Source organism: Diprion similis, chromosome 3 (genome assembly GCF_021155765.1).
Source record: "Diprion similis isolate iyDipSimi1 chromosome 3, iyDipSimi1.1, whole genome shotgun sequence".
NCBI lineage: Eukaryota > Metazoa > Arthropoda > Insecta > Hymenoptera > Diprionidae > Diprion > Diprion similis.
The window spans coordinates 12,367,963-12,387,253 of NC_060107.1; the positions used below are offsets into that span (position 1 = coordinate 12,367,963).

The 19,291-nt window shown below is 38.1% G+C and overlaps 3 protein-coding genes across 4 annotated transcripts; 2 read left to right on the plus strand and 1 right to left on the minus strand.

Annotated features, from left to right (window-relative positions):
- Nucleotides 1-339: 339 nt before the first annotated feature.
- On the plus strand, nucleotides 340-10,405 carry LOC124404225 (serine palmitoyltransferase 2). 2 transcript variants are annotated; one of them, XM_046878184.1, is made up of 12 exons: nucleotides 340-355; nucleotides 1,540-1,941; nucleotides 3,242-3,412; nucleotides 3,757-3,911; nucleotides 4,474-4,619; nucleotides 4,721-4,939; nucleotides 5,611-5,774; nucleotides 5,849-6,010; nucleotides 6,162-6,424; nucleotides 7,131-7,260; nucleotides 7,350-7,492; nucleotides 10,287-10,405. In XM_046878184.1, the coding sequence occupies exons 2-11, from the start codon at nucleotides 1,774-1,776 to the stop codon at nucleotides 7,455-7,457; spliced, it is 1,686 nt and encodes a 561-aa protein (XP_046734140.1). In that variant the 5' UTR covers nucleotides 340-355; nucleotides 1,540-1,773; the 3' UTR covers nucleotides 7,458-7,492; nucleotides 10,287-10,405. The 2 variants fall into 2 exon arrangements, with proteins under 2 accessions (XP_046734140.1, XP_046734139.1); XM_046878183.1 differs by lacking the exon at nucleotides 10,287-10,405 and having other exon boundaries at nucleotides 7,350-7,669.
- LOC124404224 (centromere protein J) lies at nucleotides 10,048-15,262 on the minus strand. Its single transcript, XM_046878182.1, has 4 exons — nucleotides 14,984-15,262; nucleotides 10,914-14,477; nucleotides 10,614-10,809; nucleotides 10,048-10,417 (listed from the first exon to the last, which is right to left on the minus strand). Exons 2-4 carry the CDS (start codon nucleotides 14,456-14,458, stop codon nucleotides 10,286-10,288), a joined length of 3,873 nt encoding a protein of 1,290 aa, XP_046734138.1. The 5' UTR covers nucleotides 14,459-14,477; nucleotides 14,984-15,262; the 3' UTR covers nucleotides 10,048-10,285.
- A 1,743-nt stretch (nucleotides 15,263-17,005) lies between these two features.
- Nucleotides 17,006-18,643, plus strand: LOC124404235 (nuclear speckle splicing regulatory protein 1). The gene is made up of 2 exons (XM_046878211.1): nucleotides 17,006-17,192; nucleotides 17,367-18,643. Exons 1-2 carry the CDS (start codon nucleotides 17,164-17,166, stop codon nucleotides 18,559-18,561), a joined length of 1,224 nt encoding a protein of 407 aa, XP_046734167.1. The 5' UTR covers nucleotides 17,006-17,163; the 3' UTR covers nucleotides 18,562-18,643.
- Nucleotides 18,644-19,291: the final 648 nt, after the last annotated feature.

Genomic DNA, 19,291 nt, shown 5'->3' on the forward strand with positions numbered 1-19,291 from the left:
CCTCCCTTACGTCGCAACGTCCCTCGTTCCAAGCCGGCCGGCAACCGGCACCTTCCTTTCGTTGCATTTTTTGCCCACCCCCGCCCCCGCCGAAGCGTGAAACTTACATCGAAGCAATTCCACAAAACGTTCGAAAACTCCCGGCAGGGGCGTTACGCGAAGGTGACCCTCGAATCCCGATCTTCTGCGAGGAGGTGAGATTGCCCTCGTTTTGATTCCCATGTTACACCCTATTGTACTAGGTACAGAAAACATTGCAGTTCCTATGGCTGCAGTTCTTCGTCTAACGGCTCAGAATCCCCGGTGAGCAGATAACGTCTTATTTCGATACAGTGATCAAGGTTGATCGCAATAAGTAAATATACACTTACCTGCCTTTATTTCCAATGCCGTTGATTGATAAGATGGTCGAAAGAATATCACACTTATATCGCATGTTCCTAACTTCACCTACCAGTATATCGAGTAAAAGACTTACCTCAGTGTAATGAAATTTACACAACTAGGCACTGTTTTGTTGGAATGCGGTACATTTTTTTTTTTTATTTGTGCCTTAACAGTTATGCGCCAAGTTTCTGTTGTTCATGAGTACATTGGATCATGTCCAAGGTATTGCTGATCAAACTAAAACGGTCTGATCAACAATACTTTTCGTAGTTATTTATAGATAGGGTAAATAATTTCAAGTTGGCAAAATCTATATCTCTGGGAGAATATTCATGCATTGACGACCCTGTTATCCCCACCAGACTGCAACGAGTCCGTCCGTGGGTGACTCATGCCGCTTTCGAACTCGCACCTCGTTAATTGTCGTGCGGTTTTTAACGTTCACACTGCAGGCGCAACGCACTATTCATATGAAAATAGTGACGATAATTAGTACATACCTGCGAATGTTCATAATGTTATAAATGACACAGCATTCTTACTGTTTTCGGTAAGGTTAGTTGGTCTATCGATATTGCAAATTACGTCATATCTAGATCAGTTTCAGAAATGTAAAATTAATCGTGTCTACGATAGCTGCCAAATAACGTGTTCCGTTTAATCTTCACACTGTGACTCAATCTCTCGTTGCACTATACAATTATATGCCTGTATCCAAGCCTACATTGTACGCGAAGCAAACCGGCTTCCGTAGACTGGTCAGCGGTTTATTTCTTTGAATTTATGACTGCAATGTTCCATCCTCCAGACCATACTTATTGCCCCAGACAACTCTTTACCCTAACTGGGTAAAACAGTTTCCCTGGAGGATCAAAAAATTGGATTGAAAGCAAACAATCTTTACAGGTCGGATAATTTTCAGGGACGGTAAAAAACGTAAAAACACAGAGAATCATATCTTTAAATCGTAGCATAAGTGCTTGAAGATCTCGTTTTGTATCGATTCAATGAACGGAGATTGTAAAAATAGAATGAACGAACACACGCAAAATCATGCTCTCTGGGAGTTACGATGGTGCGTTCAATTTTGGTTCTTCTTCGAAACAATTGAGTTTTCAAGGCACTTAAAGATCGCATGATTTTGAATTCTAGTTGAAACTAGGCGAGCTGGAAGTCTCATGTTCTTCCTGGAAGACTAATCAGTGCGTGGGGATTCAGAGTCAGACCGGCGAGTCAACGGGAGAGACACGTACGTGTATCACGCGATTGCGGTGATTGCGGAGTGCGGACACGCTAGAAAAGCGGGGAAGACATTGACGCGCAGGCGTCGGTACTGCAGGCATCGCGGTGGGAACTGCCGAGTGTCCAAAGCAGTGGCGGATAAGTATGCCTCTTGTGAACAACATGGCTACCACACGGTTTCGCGTTGCATTCGCCGCCACTCAGGATGAAGACCCGGAAATATCATTGAAAAACGGTATTTCCACCCACCCGGCTATTGGGAACGGGAAACTGAACGGTTACGCGAGTCTCGCGAACGATGTTCAAGTTCGGGTAAGTCATACTCCACCGTCACGTGTGCTCCAAAGACATTAGGGCATCGCTAATCGGAAGGTCATTTCACGCCTCGCTCTTGCAATAAATTCAAATTCACACGGTATACGCGACCAGCAAGAAGGTCGACGTAAAGCGTGATGCGCCCTGCTGTAATTGGCTTTCGACGATTGTATGCCTTATTCACCCCGGTAAATTGCCCCTCGACCCACACTGGCTGGTCATGCTTGCTTATGATAAGCTGTGAACGTCATTTATCACATTGGGTGTTCCTTCGAAATTCATGTTTGTGGCTTTCGCGGTCTCCCGATAAGATATTACTAGTTCAACTCTAGGCACACATTGTCACGATTCTAAACGAGTTCACGTTTCTACTTTCCCTAATGGGGATATTATTTCTCAAGTAGGTTCAGAGCTTGATGTTTACTTGATCACATTAATTTCCAGCAATATATGCTCTTGGCTAGGGCTATCATGCATTGTTCAGCAGTTCTGAAATCAAAGTTAAAACATCACAAATACCCTGAAATTAATGAACATGGGATTGAAATCTCTTTTTCTAAGTTATAACATACATTGTAACATGCACAATACGGATGGTTACAACATCTTAAAAGAATGCTGGATAATAAATTTTTTTTTTGACACTTCATTCCTTTTACCTTTTTCTTATTTTTTCTGTTTGCTATGACTGGTCAAGCAGGCTCGTTTTTTATCAGTCAGTGAGCTAGAAGCTGCTAAAAATGTAAAAACTTGAAAAAAAAAGACGTGCAGTGACTATTTCTCTGGTTTCTGAATTTTCAAGTATAATATTGCATGCCGGCGAAGAAATGACACAACTGAAAAATAGTCATCTATCAGTACAAGCAAATCACTGCGAGCGGAAGCATTGCATGCTTATGGAAGCTACCTGTTATTTTTTACTCTGTTACGGCCAATTTTTCAATTACAGAAATTTCACTTTTCAAGCTTATAGATTCAAACTTTGCAAATCCAAATATAATCTCAAGTCCAGAATGCAAATTTTTTAGTTGCGTCACTTTTGTCGCCGGTGTGCGATATATACTAACATTCTGATCCTCAACTCGTAATGTAACTAGATAAAATAGTAATGGGGGAAGGGAGGAACCATGGACAAAACTATATAACGTATTAATTCGACTCGCTAGTAGTAGTGCAATAGTCCTGTTTTCTAGTTGCTTCATCAAATGATTTTCTCCAATGTTAATAGTACCACAGTGCGTAATCATCACAGAATTTTTATGAATATTTATGGCTAAATACTATTCTTTTTTTTCAGAAAAGAAGAATTGTTGACACAACGAGAAGCTACAAGTCAAAAGAATCGTTCGAAAAAATACCTTTCATAACATCAGCTCTTACCCACCTTGGATTTTACTTTTTAATGTTCTTAGGCTTTGTTAATCAATTATTGTTCACGCCAAAAGTGGCTCAAGAACAAAACAGAAAGGTACAATAGTTTGAGTATTTATTCTGTAAAATAGCTTAAGTTCAATGATAGAACTAGAGCAATTTGCATTAGGTTGTTAATCGGTGTGCAATACAACTTGTTAAATGTTGATGTGAAACATCTTTCTGTATATCACTTAGCACCGCAGTCTGTGTCAAATGCTAACACTTCAGTGGCTCAACTGTTCGGAGATTAAATTTATGAGATGATTCGTTGAATCAGTTTTTAATTATCACAAATCATAATGCATTTTATTGCCTTATAATTTTCATAAGATGAAATCAAGTCTTCACTCTACCAGTTACTTCTTGTACGAAAGATTGATTCCATATATTTTTCTTTAGGGCTACGCTCCACTTTACGACCAATTTGAGGTGTTCTATCTTCGATATGTTTACCGGAGAATCCGTGACTGCTGGAATCGACCAATTTCCTCAGTACCTGGTGCAGAAGTTACGCTAAAAGACCGAGTTACCCACGATTACGGTTGGTCCTTTGAGTGAGTATTAATTACGTGCAACTGTTAGTAACCAGAAGAATTGAACTGTGAGTGTTGTGATCATGGAAACTTGCAGCTCCTATTAATTTTTTACCGTTACTCTTTGGTTGTTTATCATTCCCCGAAATCCTCAGCTATGAAACGGTTTCACAATGGGAAAAAAGGTGCGACCTACTTAACTCTTTTTGTCTCCATCTTGCATCCCTACGCCTTCTTGGCCTAGATATATTGGATACCCCAGTTTGTCTTGTGAGCTGATCAATAATGCCGAGCCGATGGTGATAATGAATTAATCACAAATGGTTACGATTTACTCTGACCGTAAATAATGAATTCATGGCTATACGCAACCTTTCATTTGTGGTTAATTAATACGTCTTAAGTGCCATGATTAACATCGAACATTTCATTAACTCACGAATCTGAACGATTGCCAAAACTGGCAGCACGCCCATGGCGTGAATTAATTTCTCGTTCACTGCATATTCACTTGGAATTTGTTTCAAACGTTATTGTTTTCGGTCCAAAATTTGCATTCACTCATTTGAATCATTGGTTACAGATTCACAGGAACGGAGACCCGGTGTATAAATTTGGGCTCATATAACTACCTCGGATTTGCAGAATCATCTGGGGCATGCGCAGAGCAAAGCATCGAGACGCTCAAGAAGTACGGCTGTGCCAGCTGCAGCACACGCCTGGAATTAGGTAAGAAGGTCAACAATAAAGTCATATTGATTTTGAGGATGGAGTCGAAGGATGAAAAAAAAAATAACACGACTGGCCTACTACGGTGTTATTTGTTTCAGGCAACTTGCCAATTCACAATGAACTGGAAAAATTAACTGCCAAATTTCTCGGGGTGGAAGATGCAATTGTATTTGGAATGGGATTTGCAACGAACTCTCTTAACCTGCCATCCCTAATTACCAAGGGGTGTCTAGTTCTCAGCGACGAGAAAAACCACGCCTCTCTTATCCTCGGACTTCGATTATCAGGTGCTGTTACAAAGGTCTTCAAACACAACAGTAAGTATTTCCTGATTCAAAGTTGAAGGGTATTAATTCGATACGCGGAAATGAAGTTTATGTAACACTATTATAATTGATGCATATTTTTTTACCTGCATTTTTGCGACAGTACACAAAAGGAACATTTGAATATAAAAAACACTTGTAAACCACACTTTTGTTACATAAAGTATTATCAGTACCATGAAGGCAAAGTATTCTTTACCACGCAAATTTGCAATATTCGTCTTCGATTTGCAGACACGATCACCTGACTCATATTACAAACTTATGCTAAAAGACTCACTCTGCCTTCTTGATGCACTATCTACTATTTTTGAACAAGTCAATTCTGATGAGCCTAACATTTTGATTTGTATTAACGAAAACTTGAAAAACCAGTAATGAACTGATTAATGTCTTGCCTAAGCTTTTACGAGCGTAAAATTTTATTTTCATTAGACTGTCCGCTTCGACCAGTTTCGCAATTCTGGCTCTAGTCCAGAATACCCCAGCGAAGTCGGATGGTCCGAAATACACAAAAGACTGTTACATTTCAGAATCGGGCTAGGTATAGAATTCTGAACTAGACTAAAGAGGAATGAACTGAAAAACTCCTGAAACACAAAGAGTTGTGCCTTACTCAAGGTGGCTGTAATTGCAGGTAACATGTCTAAAGCTTGTTCTAGATACAAATCATCTCGAAAGGTGTTTGCGAGAAGCAATTGTACATGGACAACCTGGTAGCGGAAAACCATGGAAAAAGATATTCATCGTTGTCGAGGGTATTTATTCTATGGAAGGCTCCATCGTTCACCTTCCTGATATTTTGAAACTGAAGAAAAAATACAAGGTGAGTTCTCTGCGAAATCCAGGTACTCTGATGACTTAATTCATAGCCAATCACTTCTGTCCTTAACTTGACAGGCCTATCTTTACCTTGACGAAGCACACAGCACTGGTGCTATGGGGGCCCATGGTAGAGGGGTTTGCGACTATTATGGAATCGATTCACGGCAGGTCGACATACTTATGGGAACTTTCACAAAGAGTTTTGGATCTGCTGGCGGGTACATAGCTGGAACTAAGGTGAGGTGCACTGACTATGAGATATTAAAATGATTAGATAATTATTGATGTTTGAACGAATTAGCCATGTAGTAATGCCTAAAGAGGATCTGAGCATCCTTCACGCCTGGAATTTGCTTCACTGTTCCAAATGACAAAATTCTTCTTTCAGGAACTTATTGATCATTTACGAGTACACAGTCACGGGCACACCTACGCCTCGTCAATGTCGCCGCCGGTGGCGCAACAAATTATCACTTCAATGCGTATCATTGCTGGAGAGGACGGCACAGACGCGGGACATAATCGCACCAAACAGCTTGCCAGAAACACGAGATATTTCAGACGCAGGCTCAATCAGATCGGTGTTATTACTTACGGTAACATGGATTCGCCTGTAGTGCCTATGATGGTTTATCTCTACTCAAAAATCGGGTAAGTTGGCTTTTGAGGAAGGTCCGTCGGTTGAAAATCAATCCTTTTTTCTTCATTTTATTGTGAGATGGTCTGATGTTGAGTATTTATCTAATTGATACATTCGTTAGCTACAATGGTTCTCCTAAAAAGGCAAAATAATTAACAAAGTTGTAAACTAGAGCTGAAATAGCGATTTTTCATCTAATCGATTTAAAACGCTCAAAAATCTGGAATATTCATTCGTTTTCATTCTGCGACGAGGCTTTTTTTATAGAAGATTATTTTATACAATTCCGACGTTTCCGAAATCTTCAATTTTTCAATACCGTGTTGATATACATTTTGATCAACAAATAATCATATTGAATTGACTATTGCGAGAAAAAAATCTAGTTCCGCGAATTCGTAAAAAAGATTTTCACACAAAATAAGCTATGCTCGAGTGAAATTTAACGAGCATGCTAAATATTTCAACGTTTTCAGACGATTCGAAATGAAAAATCGAAATCGCAGGTCTTCATAGTTTTGTCTTCTTTTTTTTTAAGGCTTTCCGAGATAATCGACGTAGCTTACAGATGTAACAGTTTGATGAACACTTAACGTGCGACCATCTCATAATGACATTACCAGCAAAGTATTGACATTCCACTGTACAACCTCCTTACCACCCCGTACTTTTAAAAAATCATGGCTATTAACACTACCATTGTGAACCAATTTTCAGAACCGTGGTGCGGACGCTGACAGCGCACGGAATCGCGACAGTTGGCGTCGGTTTTCCAGCAACTCCGCTCATGGCGGGCAGAATACGTTTCTGCCTATCAGCAGCGCATACAAAGGAACAGTTAGACTACGTGAGTAGTTGGAACAATCTATAATTGAACATCTGGCAGTATTTTGTGGAGCAGTACAGCATTCATATCTTGCTGTGTTCTCATTACAGGTTTTAAAAAATATCGAAGAAATTGCTGACACGCTTGGCCTTAAATATTCGAGGAAACCACGCGATCCTAATCCGATAGAATATTACTCAGACAGTGAAACCGAATGACCTGCCTCGTAGTCTCCACTGGTTACGACGTTCAATTTGAGGGTGAAATTTCTTGTGATGGCTAACGGGGTGGGTGTTACCTTATTCACTTAGACAGTACCCCAGGCCACTAACGGAAAAAGTCGGATGCACAGTAAGAGTTAAAAAAAATCACCCTCCTAATTGTTTATCTATATATTTATATAAGTACCGGCTAATACGCAGAGCGAAAATAAACAAAAACTCCTCCATCACATACACGAGAAAGCACATAGCGGAACTAACAGATCAAAAACGTTGAAAGTACGCGGGATCATTTTATCTTTCCTTGTAAGCCTGAATCTGGGGGAATATATTAACTAGTCAGAAGAATTTATCAAAGCTAATCAAACCGTCGATCTATCAAGTTGACTGCGACGAGTACGAAGTTTATTTTAGCCCAATCATGATGTGCTGGCACAAGCGATTGATTTCGAAAAATCGAAAGTAGCAATTGTAACAGTAGACGGATTTAAACCTAATGTGTAACTTAAGTGGACGGAGCCACTCAACGCAACTGTTACAAGTATAAAACCTGTAATGTTACACGACACATATCACAGTATCTATCAATTCGAGGTGCAGTTTGTAATTTCCAAATTTTACTCACGGTGCGAAACGGGTCATATATACAGTTCTTATCAAAGAAATAATATTAATTACCCTTTATCGGGTATTAAAGCGGCACATATGCCGAAACGCGCTTGTCCACTGAATAATTACCTGTATGTACATCGGACTTTGTAGGCAAAGAGAAATTCGATATTGATGTATGGAATTTTTTAGTGAACATCAACGTCGCCAAAGCTTTTAATCATAAACTTAATGTTGCCTTATAGACCAGCGCGCCTAGCGCGACGTGGTGCGACTTATTATCGTAGTATATAGTGGTAGGTATAAATTCTTATCTCCCTATTTTTTCACGCGATTTTTTCTGGAGGATATTATTAGTGATCCTGAGGTGACCTGGACGAACTTTTTAAAACCAATTAATTCCAGACACGCAACGCTCTATAATCATTCAACGCAAAATATAATGTACTCACTTTCCAAACCCTAAAGTTATTGATAATCATAATTATAGATAGCTATATAATCTAGTACTGAGTTCTAGTATAATTTCTGCAATGTTTTACAGAATTAGGAAGTACCTCGTCGAAGAAATCTGTTTGAAAAAAATTCTTATTTAAATAGTCTCCTAAAGTTGACGCATCCTTCATGTCGTTCAAATTGCTATACAATTAGTGAACCACTGTTTTGTTGGCTCTTTAACGTTAGACTTTAGTTCACGTGCATGTGTTAGTACACAGATTTATGATCATGCGCAAATCTATGTAAAAACGGGATCTTTCGATCTTCTATATCTTTTAAATTTCTAAATTAATAGATTATATCATTTGTATTATAGCTAAAATACGTTTCTTTTCCAATCAGGCAAAATACAAAATCCGGTAGGGCTTGATTGATTCATGTAGAATGAAAACAGTCTGAATGGTCAACACATTCATTGTGATCTGATAAATTTGTCAAATTGCAAATTAAAAGTAGAATTATAAATAAAGGCTCATTGTTTCAATCTACGTGAAGTAAGATGAACAGAAATCAAATCGATCGGTTTGTGTATAATATTTTATTTTCAAGTATAATATTCCTGTTGTAGTTACAATGACCGGCTCAGTTCAAATCACAAAAACGTTCAATTTATGTACCTACATTCGTATTATTAATACTTAATAAGATTTGTAATTATATGCTTACAAGAATCGATTAACCCCGAGAACTTCGGCTGGTAGAAAACGGGCCATTTGTTGTGCCATAAGTATATGTTATCGCCGTGTTTGGTCAAGTGTTATATCGCAACTCTTTGGCATGTTAGGTGAACAAATAATACTATACATAAATATATACATCATTATATCCAATTGCTGAGCTTTTAAAATACGATCAAGGCAAAAAACGGGTACGAGATTTTCGATAGTTTTAGAATATCAAATGGTCAATTTGGTCAAACCTATAATGCAGGATGTGAACCATTTCGGATTTATCTTCTGTCTATAAAAATTTTACTATCAATAATACGTACTGAATTTTAAATCGTACCATAAAATATCATGCTCTAAAGAAATAAATTGAAAATAAAATAATTATTCTATATAATAGCGGTAACTTTTTGCAATCTTTACCGTAAGAAAATACAAAAGATCGTACATACAGATGTATGATTTCAAAGTTCTTTAAAGAATGCACAGATTATATTAAACACATATCTCTTAATCGCAAACTTAAAGTACGCTACTATTATCTGTCTCTTTGCAAGTTCACACATTCCTGTCACAATTTTATTTTTGTATTAATTATTAATTAGTATTTAAAAAAAAAAAGTTGTATCTAAAATATAATATTAACATTATTATTACATAGATAAATTGTACGTTTTCTTGTACACAGGTACCCTGATTTTTTTCTTCATTTTATTTGTTTCTTTCATGTAACATATTGACATAAATATGATTATTACAGACTCAACGTTATCATGGGTATAGGTGTTTGGAAAGGTAAATATGCATAGATTAATCAGTTTCATTTTATTACACAAAGTAAAAAATATGTATTCCAGTATTTTGAAATACTTTTCTCCAGATTACTACAAACTAGTTGATTAAAAAATTGCAGAAATACAGCTAAGTTCTTGGTAATGCTCTGCTGTCATGTAAGAACGATTGTACATATATAGTTACACATAAATCTATATATGGATATACCTACGAACTAATCATCTCCAGTCTTAAAAAACTCTTTATTTTAATATGTTACTGATGGTGGGAGTCCATGAGAAGGTTTCCATCTTTGTCTTTGAGTCTTACTCTGCCACCGGCATATCGTGTCTCCTGGGAACCGTCTGGATAGACTAATTTTACTGTTCCATCCGGATACTCCCGCCTCTGATTGCAGGAAAACGATATTTTTCGTGAGTTTAGAAAACAAAAATTCTTAATTGAATATACTAGTGATATCTTTAGCGTAAATGAGAACAAATCAGCATTAAACAATAAAGAAGTAAATAATTGGTCAAACTGACGTCGAAAAAATATTCAGAGCAATTTATAAAAATTAACTGATCGATTTATAAATTATTACTTTGTGATCCTTTGTATGGACTTCCCGCTGGCCATTAGGCAAAATGAGGAGTTTTTCACCATCTGCTGAAGTTTCGGCTAAAGTTCCGTCCGGTAAGGCCCATTTTTCTGTCCCGTTGGACTGCAATATTCTGACGGAACCGTCGGGGAACGATACTTCTACAGTTCCATCCTTTGATCTCCTTTCCATCTGTCCACTGTGGCAAGCAAGATTTGCAAATAGTAAATAATAGAACTAATCTCGAATCTATGTGTAATCAGTAGATAGTGGGAAAAGATCAACACTGAAACTTCATCATACTCAGGAAATTCCAGGATTTCCAGTCCATCGGGCATTGTAGTGTGCCAGGTTCTTGTAGTGGCATAAAAGTATTTAACGCTTCCATCTTTTCTGCTCTCGCAAACATCTCCGTTGTAGTAAATCAACTTCGTGACCATCCCGTCAGCAGAAATTTTCTTGACATTACCATTTGGATACCAGAACTCCACACGACCATCTGCATGTTGCACTTCTTTTATACCTTGTTTGTCTACTTTCCCCCCATTCTTGACATTCGGCGACTTTTGGCTTTTCAAAGTACCTATGGTTTCCTTGCTGCTCACGGAAGTTTTCAGTGATGAATTCTTTTTGTTGGCATAATCTTCAATTCCATTTTCATTATCAATTTCAATTATTTCTCCAGTCATGCCTTCACTCTCACCTTTTGAAAGATTGTCTCCTTGCTCAAAATTGCTTCCATCAGATAAATCTCTTGCCTGATTTGCTTCGCGTAGAGGTCTTGTAATCAGCTCGTTACATTTGATTGAATTCTTTTCATTTTCCAATCCACGCACTGCCTTCTGCGTGGCTTCTTCGCTCTCTTTCAAGCCTATAGTTGCGTCTTTCAGTAGGTTTTCATACAAGTCTCGTTTCCTTGTAGTACAGTTTTTGCTATTCGATCCTAACTGGCTTCTGTCATAGACGATCATTTTGCTTCCATCAGAATTCACTTGGTCACAATTCTCATTTTCCAGATCATTCAAATGCATCGCCTCAATCATTGGTTGTACCAAAAATGCATCCTCGTCAGAAGACGAGTCCTGCTTTCGTGGCACATGCTTCTGAGAATCTAGCGCCTTGTTTATTCGATGTATAGCTTTGGTGTTTGAAGGTATAACACTTTTACTGTGAAGCCTCGATCGCGTTGTTGTTCTTCGCATATTTTGAAGTTTTTCAACTTCCTGCTTTAGCTTCGAATTCTCCGACTGTAAAATTCTCACCTGACTTCTGTGCCTGGCTTGAGCGGCATTCCATCTGCTTTCTTTCTGGTTCATTTCATCTCTCAATTCCTCTAATTGATCTTTCAGACTTTGTACTTCTTGCCGTTCCTGTTTGTTTTGTTGAGCTTTAACGTGTGCGTCTTTCAACCGATTCTCTAGAGCTGCTTTTTCTCTAGTTAATCTTTTCCTCTCCTCTTGGATAGCGTTCTCCAACCTTTGTTTACGTTCTTCAAAACAGGCTTCTTTTTCCTTCAAATTACGCTCCAATGCTTTTCGTTCCTCCTGCAACTTTTCTTTTAGAGTTTTTGCTGCTATATTTTCCTTTCTGAAGATCTCGATCTCCTGCTCCAATTCCAATAATCGAATTTTCAAAAGTTCCGATTTAAATATCAAGCCATTCTCTCCTCCCGTTTGCATTGAAGCCAACTCTTCTTCGATTAAAGTCGCATCTGCTAGTGATAAGCCTTCATTTTCAGCTTCTGAGTTATCATTTTTGTCGTAGTTCTCTGAAGCTGAATCAGAAATATTGATATCATCACCATGATGTTCTTCCGTAGACTGTTCAGCATTTAACTCTTGTTGCTGATTTTGATTCAAATCTGAAGCAAAATTGTCATTGTAATAATGATTTGTGTAATTGTTAGCATTCATGTGCCGTGGTTGGATAACTTTGGATGGCATTTCCATGGAGCGGTGACCCTCCAAGCTTGTAGCTCGATCGAACAAAGACTGATGATGATCATCATCTCCAATAACGGAAGTAGATTCCTGAGCATCCGAAGAATCCGTAGTGATCGAACAATCGCTCCACGCCCTCTGATCAGAATAATTTCGTGATGCTTCAGATACTGTTGATATAGTGGAAGTATCAGTCAAACCAATTGTCTTGTACTCGTTATATTCCGAAAATCGGACATGCAGGCTAGTGTTCTTTTCGTAATTGACTTGATGGTCAATATTTCTTTCGTTTTCACCATTAGCTTCCTCACTTATTTGATAGTCTGTACCGTAATTAGGATCAACGTCAGTACCATACGGAAGTTCACAGATATTTTCAGCAGAATTTTCATCAAAAATTTCAATCATCTCGTATTTATCAGTCGCCTGATTCTCCAAGTTTAATACGTCTCTTCTAGGTTGCGAATTTTCGGAAATTTCTCTTTGCTGATGTTTCATATAGGTGGCAGAATTATTGCTCTGCGTTGTGTAAACTATTTCGGCGAGTAGTAAATCTTCATTAATGTCGTGTTCTTTGCTTCTCCATTTCTGTGCCAACGTCGAAACTTTATTTTTGCTAACGCTTTTTGATTTAAGTGGCGTTGATTGAACGGATTGTTGCAGCAAGGCAACAACAGTGCTCGATGTTGAACAGAAACTAGAATTCTCAGCCTTCTCCTCAAGAAGTTCAAAAATTCTTACTTCTTCAAGCTCTCTTTTAGTCTTAGATTCAATGTCTGAAGTGTCATGTTTGGTAACATTCTCCAGTTGTGGTTCCCGCGGGTTGCACATCGATTTGCTACGAACCCTGACGGGTGGTTTCACGTTTTTCAGACTCAACCTGCTTTGAGCTCTGTTCGGAATATTAGGAGAACAATTCTTCTGTACTTGAACCTTCTTCTGGGCTACCTTCTTCATAGATTTTGAAATTTCACCAGGTTTATCGGAATGGGCTTTTACATTCTTCTTTACACTTTCCATTTTAACCGTACTAGGAAGTGACATAGTGCGTGGCCTCAAACGTTTTGAACTACTACATGCCGCTGCACCCAATTTGAATCTGGCCAATCCTTCACCTTTTTTTAAAAATGGTCTTTTCACCGATTTTTTAGCATTAGTACCATTGACCGACTTTTCATTTTCGACTGCGAGTTGAGATTCCCTTAATCTCTCCTCAAGCAAAGTGTGAAAATCCTTTTTTGGAGATGGTACGGGAATATCGTCGATGATAAAAGACTTCCTTTTAGGGTTATCTGGCGGCAATGGTTCTACACCTTCAATTAACAATTCTGGAATAATTTTACAAGCCTCCTTTAACTCTGTCCTAAAATTAACTTCACTGCTATCCTTTTTATCACTAGAAATGGCATCCAAATTATCTGAAGCATCTGATCGTGCAGTAACGCTCAATGAATCATCAATGCACAGGTCTAAAAGTTGTTTTTCAACATATTTTGACAACTGAGTAGCTTCAGGAGTTTCTGGACTTTTTTTTTCAGGTACAATATGTTGATGGGGTGAACTAAGACTAGAATCATAAGGCAATTCATGCTGCTTTTGAGATGGCAAGTGTTTTACATGGTCAGCGTTTGCAGGAAGAATTCTCAGGAGATTCTCATGCCTCTTTGTAGTTGTGTCAATCACACAGTTTTCTTCCAAGGAATCTTTGAATACAGGATCAATACTTCTATTTCCTTCACTGCTTATGTCATGAACAGACAAGCCCAGTGCTTGATACATGCGGACTTGTTCACGGCTCAAGGTTTCCCGTTGCTCTTGCTGGTGTTGAAGCAATCTTTCTTGCTGCTGAACTTGCCAGCGCCTTAATTCTTGGAGACGCTCCACTATTGATGCTTCCAAGGCCATCATTAAACCTACGTCGTAGGATCTACAAGAGAAATTGTTCATGCATTATCAATTGTATTTTAATAATTGTTATATTTATTTAGTTGACTATATTTGGTTCTACATTATTCTCTGGTAAGACTGGATTTTGACATCGATAATACTATCTACGATGCAGAAAAATGTTGGAAAACATTTCTAACACAAAATTTTTATAAAATGCCATCTAAATATGAAGATATAAGATTCTCAACATGATAATAAAATTCTGTGTGAGTTACTATACCGCTGTCAGGTAATTGCCATAGATTAAATACTAGATATGTGTTATTTATTGTGTACGATTTTTCACTTACTTTCTCTTATTAATTAGTATTTTTGAAACAAGAAAAAGTCTCTTAACGTTAGGCACATGAGGTACGCGTTATATTGACGGAAATTAAAGGTTTTCTGGCTGTTAGTTTTTTTTGTGTTTCAAATCAAACGCATAAACAGTGTTTTTCAATATAGAATTGAAATCTTGTAGGTGATAATGAAATATGAATGTACGTGGTTATATATATATTGAATACATTAATCGCAAATTGAATCCAACCGTCAAAAATACTGTTTCACCTCTTTCAAGTTAATGTCAGAATTATTTAGCCACTAACAAGCAATTATAATTCCGAAATTATGATTAAAGCTTTATTGACACCTTATTCTCAGAAATAATATTGCCATTAGCTACATTTTAGTGCTCGGTAAGCACAGATCCGTTATATTTTTAAAAACCGCATGCTGCTTGTTTACAGAATTACACACAGAAATGCCGCACTGGCGCACTGGCAAATGCCGAGTGAAGTTGGCGGGGTTCACAGACAATATTCAGTCAACGCAGTCTAAATAAGCCATACGATTTGCGTAGCTTTTCTAATACGTGTTGCGATTGGCTGATTTCCATTCGTATTTCTCACTTCGTCTCGATTCGAGTGAGCTGAGCGGTATCCAAGTGCCGTGAAGCCTAAGGGCTTATCCTCGTGTTTTTTGTGTCCCTGATTTAGTAGCATTTTCTCATGCGAAATAGATTTTTGATACTAATTTTCGAGGTGCTTAGGCGGTAGACACATGTCGGTAACCGACCAATAATCGGTTGTATTTAGCATCATTAAAGCAGTGAATGATGCTAAACATATCTATAGAAATCAGTAATCGAAACTGTGCGAATAACTAACGAAACAACAAACATCCACTGCCTCCATATTGTCAAAGGTGCGTTCCGAAATTTGCTGCCAGTGCTGTCAACCTTCTTTGATCTGTTTTGCGCTCCCGAGTTCCTGAGCAGCTCTGCCATCGACGTTGACTGCCATCGACATACAGTATGGATAAAGGACTTCGAAAAGTGTCCGCTAGAGTTAAACAAAGAGGGAACGAGGTGGAGGTCAATTGCTCTCTCTTTCTAGGAATTTTATTGGATTTTTATTTTATTTTAACAATCACGAATGGCCAAGAAACAATTTAAGGTGCGTTATTAAATGTTCTCGAACATTTTCGGATGAGAAACAAAAAATATACCAATACTTTTAATTTGTAATTTATGTCCATTTTTATTTTATCTTAACTTATAATCCTCAATATTTACTAAGAACATTGAGTTTCCATACAAATTTGAAGTTTTAAAATTTTGAAACTTTTTCCGTCGCGGGTCCATTTTTATTTTATCTTAACTTATAATCCTCAATATTTACTAAGAACACTGAGTTTCCATACAAATTTGAAGTTTTAAAATTTTGAAACTTTTTCCGTCGCGGGTCACAAAATTATCAATCGAGGATCCACCTGTTGCCAATCTCGACCTTCGAGCGACAAATCGACAAATCGATTGTTATTCCTTATGAAGCTCCCTTTTTTGTCATTAAAATTATGCTACCTGACAAAAAGGTGTGAGTGGAGGAGGATATGTGTGTGAGGTGTGTGTGAAGATATGTATCCTCAGTCAACGTCTTTGAGATGAGCCAAGCGTTGGGCACTTTAGTTCGACGTTTTCACGAGCGGAGCGCTGCGGCGCCAAATTAGCACCTGAGATCAGCCGGTTGCGAGCCGCCGCGCTGCGCATGCGCGGTGGCGAGTGAGCACGCGGCGCGAGGCTAGTTCAATGGGCGAGAAGCGAGCGGCGAGTTAGTCTGCGACTAAGCTCGGAGAGAGCAAGATAGAAAAAAGAGTGCGACAGCGACAAGGTTTTACTTATCTAACGATTGCTTGTGATCGAAATTACTTATTTGGGTCCTTACAAATTTGTTAATTTAATTAACGTTCATTTTATTGCAAATCCGAATACGCAGTGCGCGTGCCAAAATTTGTGTTGGCCCAGTGCGCAAAGCCCTAAATCATATTGCTACGCTCCTGAATAGAAAGAGACGGAGATTGACCTCCACCGGTCGTTATCTCTTTCTACCAGCCGGCCATATTCTCTCTGTCCTGTAGATTTGTTGTACCACAATTGGTACCCCCTGCTAGTTTTGGAACGCACTCTAAATACGGCAGACTTCGGGTCAGTTACTGACGAATGCTATTCAAGTGTCCGTTTTTGATTGAATATAATAAGTCCGGAATATAAGGAATAAAATAACGAACCCATTACCTAACCCCAAAACCGACAAAACACAAACGTATATGTTGTTTAATAGAGTGATAGTAAAATAATCATCACAGAATTTTAAGCACAAAAGATTCTTCAATCCCTTTCTAATATGACCAACGAAAATAAAGAAGATAAACAGTGAGTAGTTTTTGATGATGTTGAATAATACTGCTGGAAAAATTTTCCTTTTTCAATAGTAAAGATTTTTTAAATAGTTTGTTTTGCAATTTAACTCTGTACATTCAGGATTAAATTCCACATAGATTAGTTTGAGAATTTGTATCCAATATTTTTATGTTTTGTCATTTACAGATATGGACTTATTGTACCGAGCAAAAACCGACTCTCTGTACCTAAGCCTGGAAATGTTTTTGGGGAAGACAGTGGCTCTGATGCGGATGACGGATCAGATTGGGTCAGGAAAGCACTCAGAGCAGAGGGTGAAAAAAATTTGGTCAAAAAGCAAACGCAATTGACAATGAAACGTGCATTGAAAGAAGACCCAACAGTGTATCAGTATGATGAAGTTTATGACACTATCGAAAGATCTAAAATCGAAGAAAAGATAAATAAAAAAACAGTGGAAAAGAAAGCAAAGTACATCGAAAATCTGCTGAAGGCAGCAGAGCGCAGAAAACGAGAGCAGGAACACCGAGTCGAAAGAATGGTACAAAAAGAGCGTGAAGCAGAGGGTGCGATGTTCGCTGACAAAGAAAGTTTTGTTACGTCGGCTTATAGGGCAAAATTGGAAGAATTCAAGAAAATGGAGGAGGAAGAGAAGAGAATGGATAGGTTAGAGGCGATTGGCGACGTGACAAAACAGCAGGATATATCTGGATTTTACAGGCATTTGTATACACAAACTGTCGACGTTAACAGAAAAGACGCGGATGGAAAAGACAAGGAGGTCAAGAAAGACGCAGACTCAACAAACACAGAAATAACTGATGTCGAGAAGTCTAAGGAAAACAAAGATCATGTGGATAAAGATGACCCACTGACTACAGACTCGGAAAAGAATTCTGACCATGAAGATGAAAGTAATTTAGCCAAGGCACGGGAGTCTAGGAAAACCCTTGCAAAAGCAGGGAGTAACCGTCAGTACAGGAAGAGAGCTGCAGAAATATCTCAGTCAAGTTCAGAAGATGAATGCGATAATGAAAAAAATATGTTAAAAACAACAGTGGCTGAGACAAGTGAGGCACAAACGCCAGAAAAGCATACAAAATTATCATCCAATGATGGTAAAATAAAGACTAAGGACATTCCGACTGATACAAGCAAAGCACCCAGTGACACCAAACCTGAGGCAAACATATCTACTGCTGAAAATACCGCCAAACCATCTAACGATAAGCCAGACGTAGAGGATGGGGTGAAAAGATTGAAGAAAACAGAACCCGAAGCGCCGAAAATATCAATATGGGAAAAACGAACTGTTGGACCAATTTTCGAAGCTGCATTAGAAAGATATTATGCAAGAAAGGCCGCCAGATCTTCTGGGTAATGCAAATTACATCTGACGAAGAGTTACTTTCCTAAAATAAAAATTGTAAATAAATGTGAATTAAAGTTGTTGTACTTTTTAATTAATTCGAGAGAATAGTTTAATCTTTTTCCTCAAATCGTAAATCGTAAATACCTACACTCGTCAAGCATAAGAGAGTTTCTGTTTTCATTAACTGCGTGGTAATCATGTGACAATATACGGTCTTTACGAACTCGAAGCTTGTAGTTGTTTTTTAAACCTAAAATCGATAGAATCAAATTTTATTTGTTTGTATGTTTAGGCTACTCGTCACTAATAATCTTCAGTATTTTATTGATACGAGGATTTTAAATCTTGACGAGATGAACAGTTTCAACAAATTCCGCCCAAATACACCTAATACCAATGTATTTACTTGATATTTGAGGATATTTGCCTGCAGCTTCAACCTTCGTTGGTCAAAAAAAAAGTTGAACATGTAGCTACGTAAGATAAATCAGCGGAAAAACGGCAAGTCAATTCCCGTTTAGTTAATATGAAAAAGTCAAGGCGCGGATTCGCGAATTAACTGCCTTGGCCAGTCACACTCATTACATAGTAAGAAAATTCCTGATTGATCATCTGTCTGACTCAAAATTTGCAATCAATCTAGTATTTTAATTTAGGGCATAATGCTCCTTACCCTACTTTTATCGACCGAGTCGTTTCTTTTAAGATTTTTGAATTAAATTTACATGTATAGCAAATA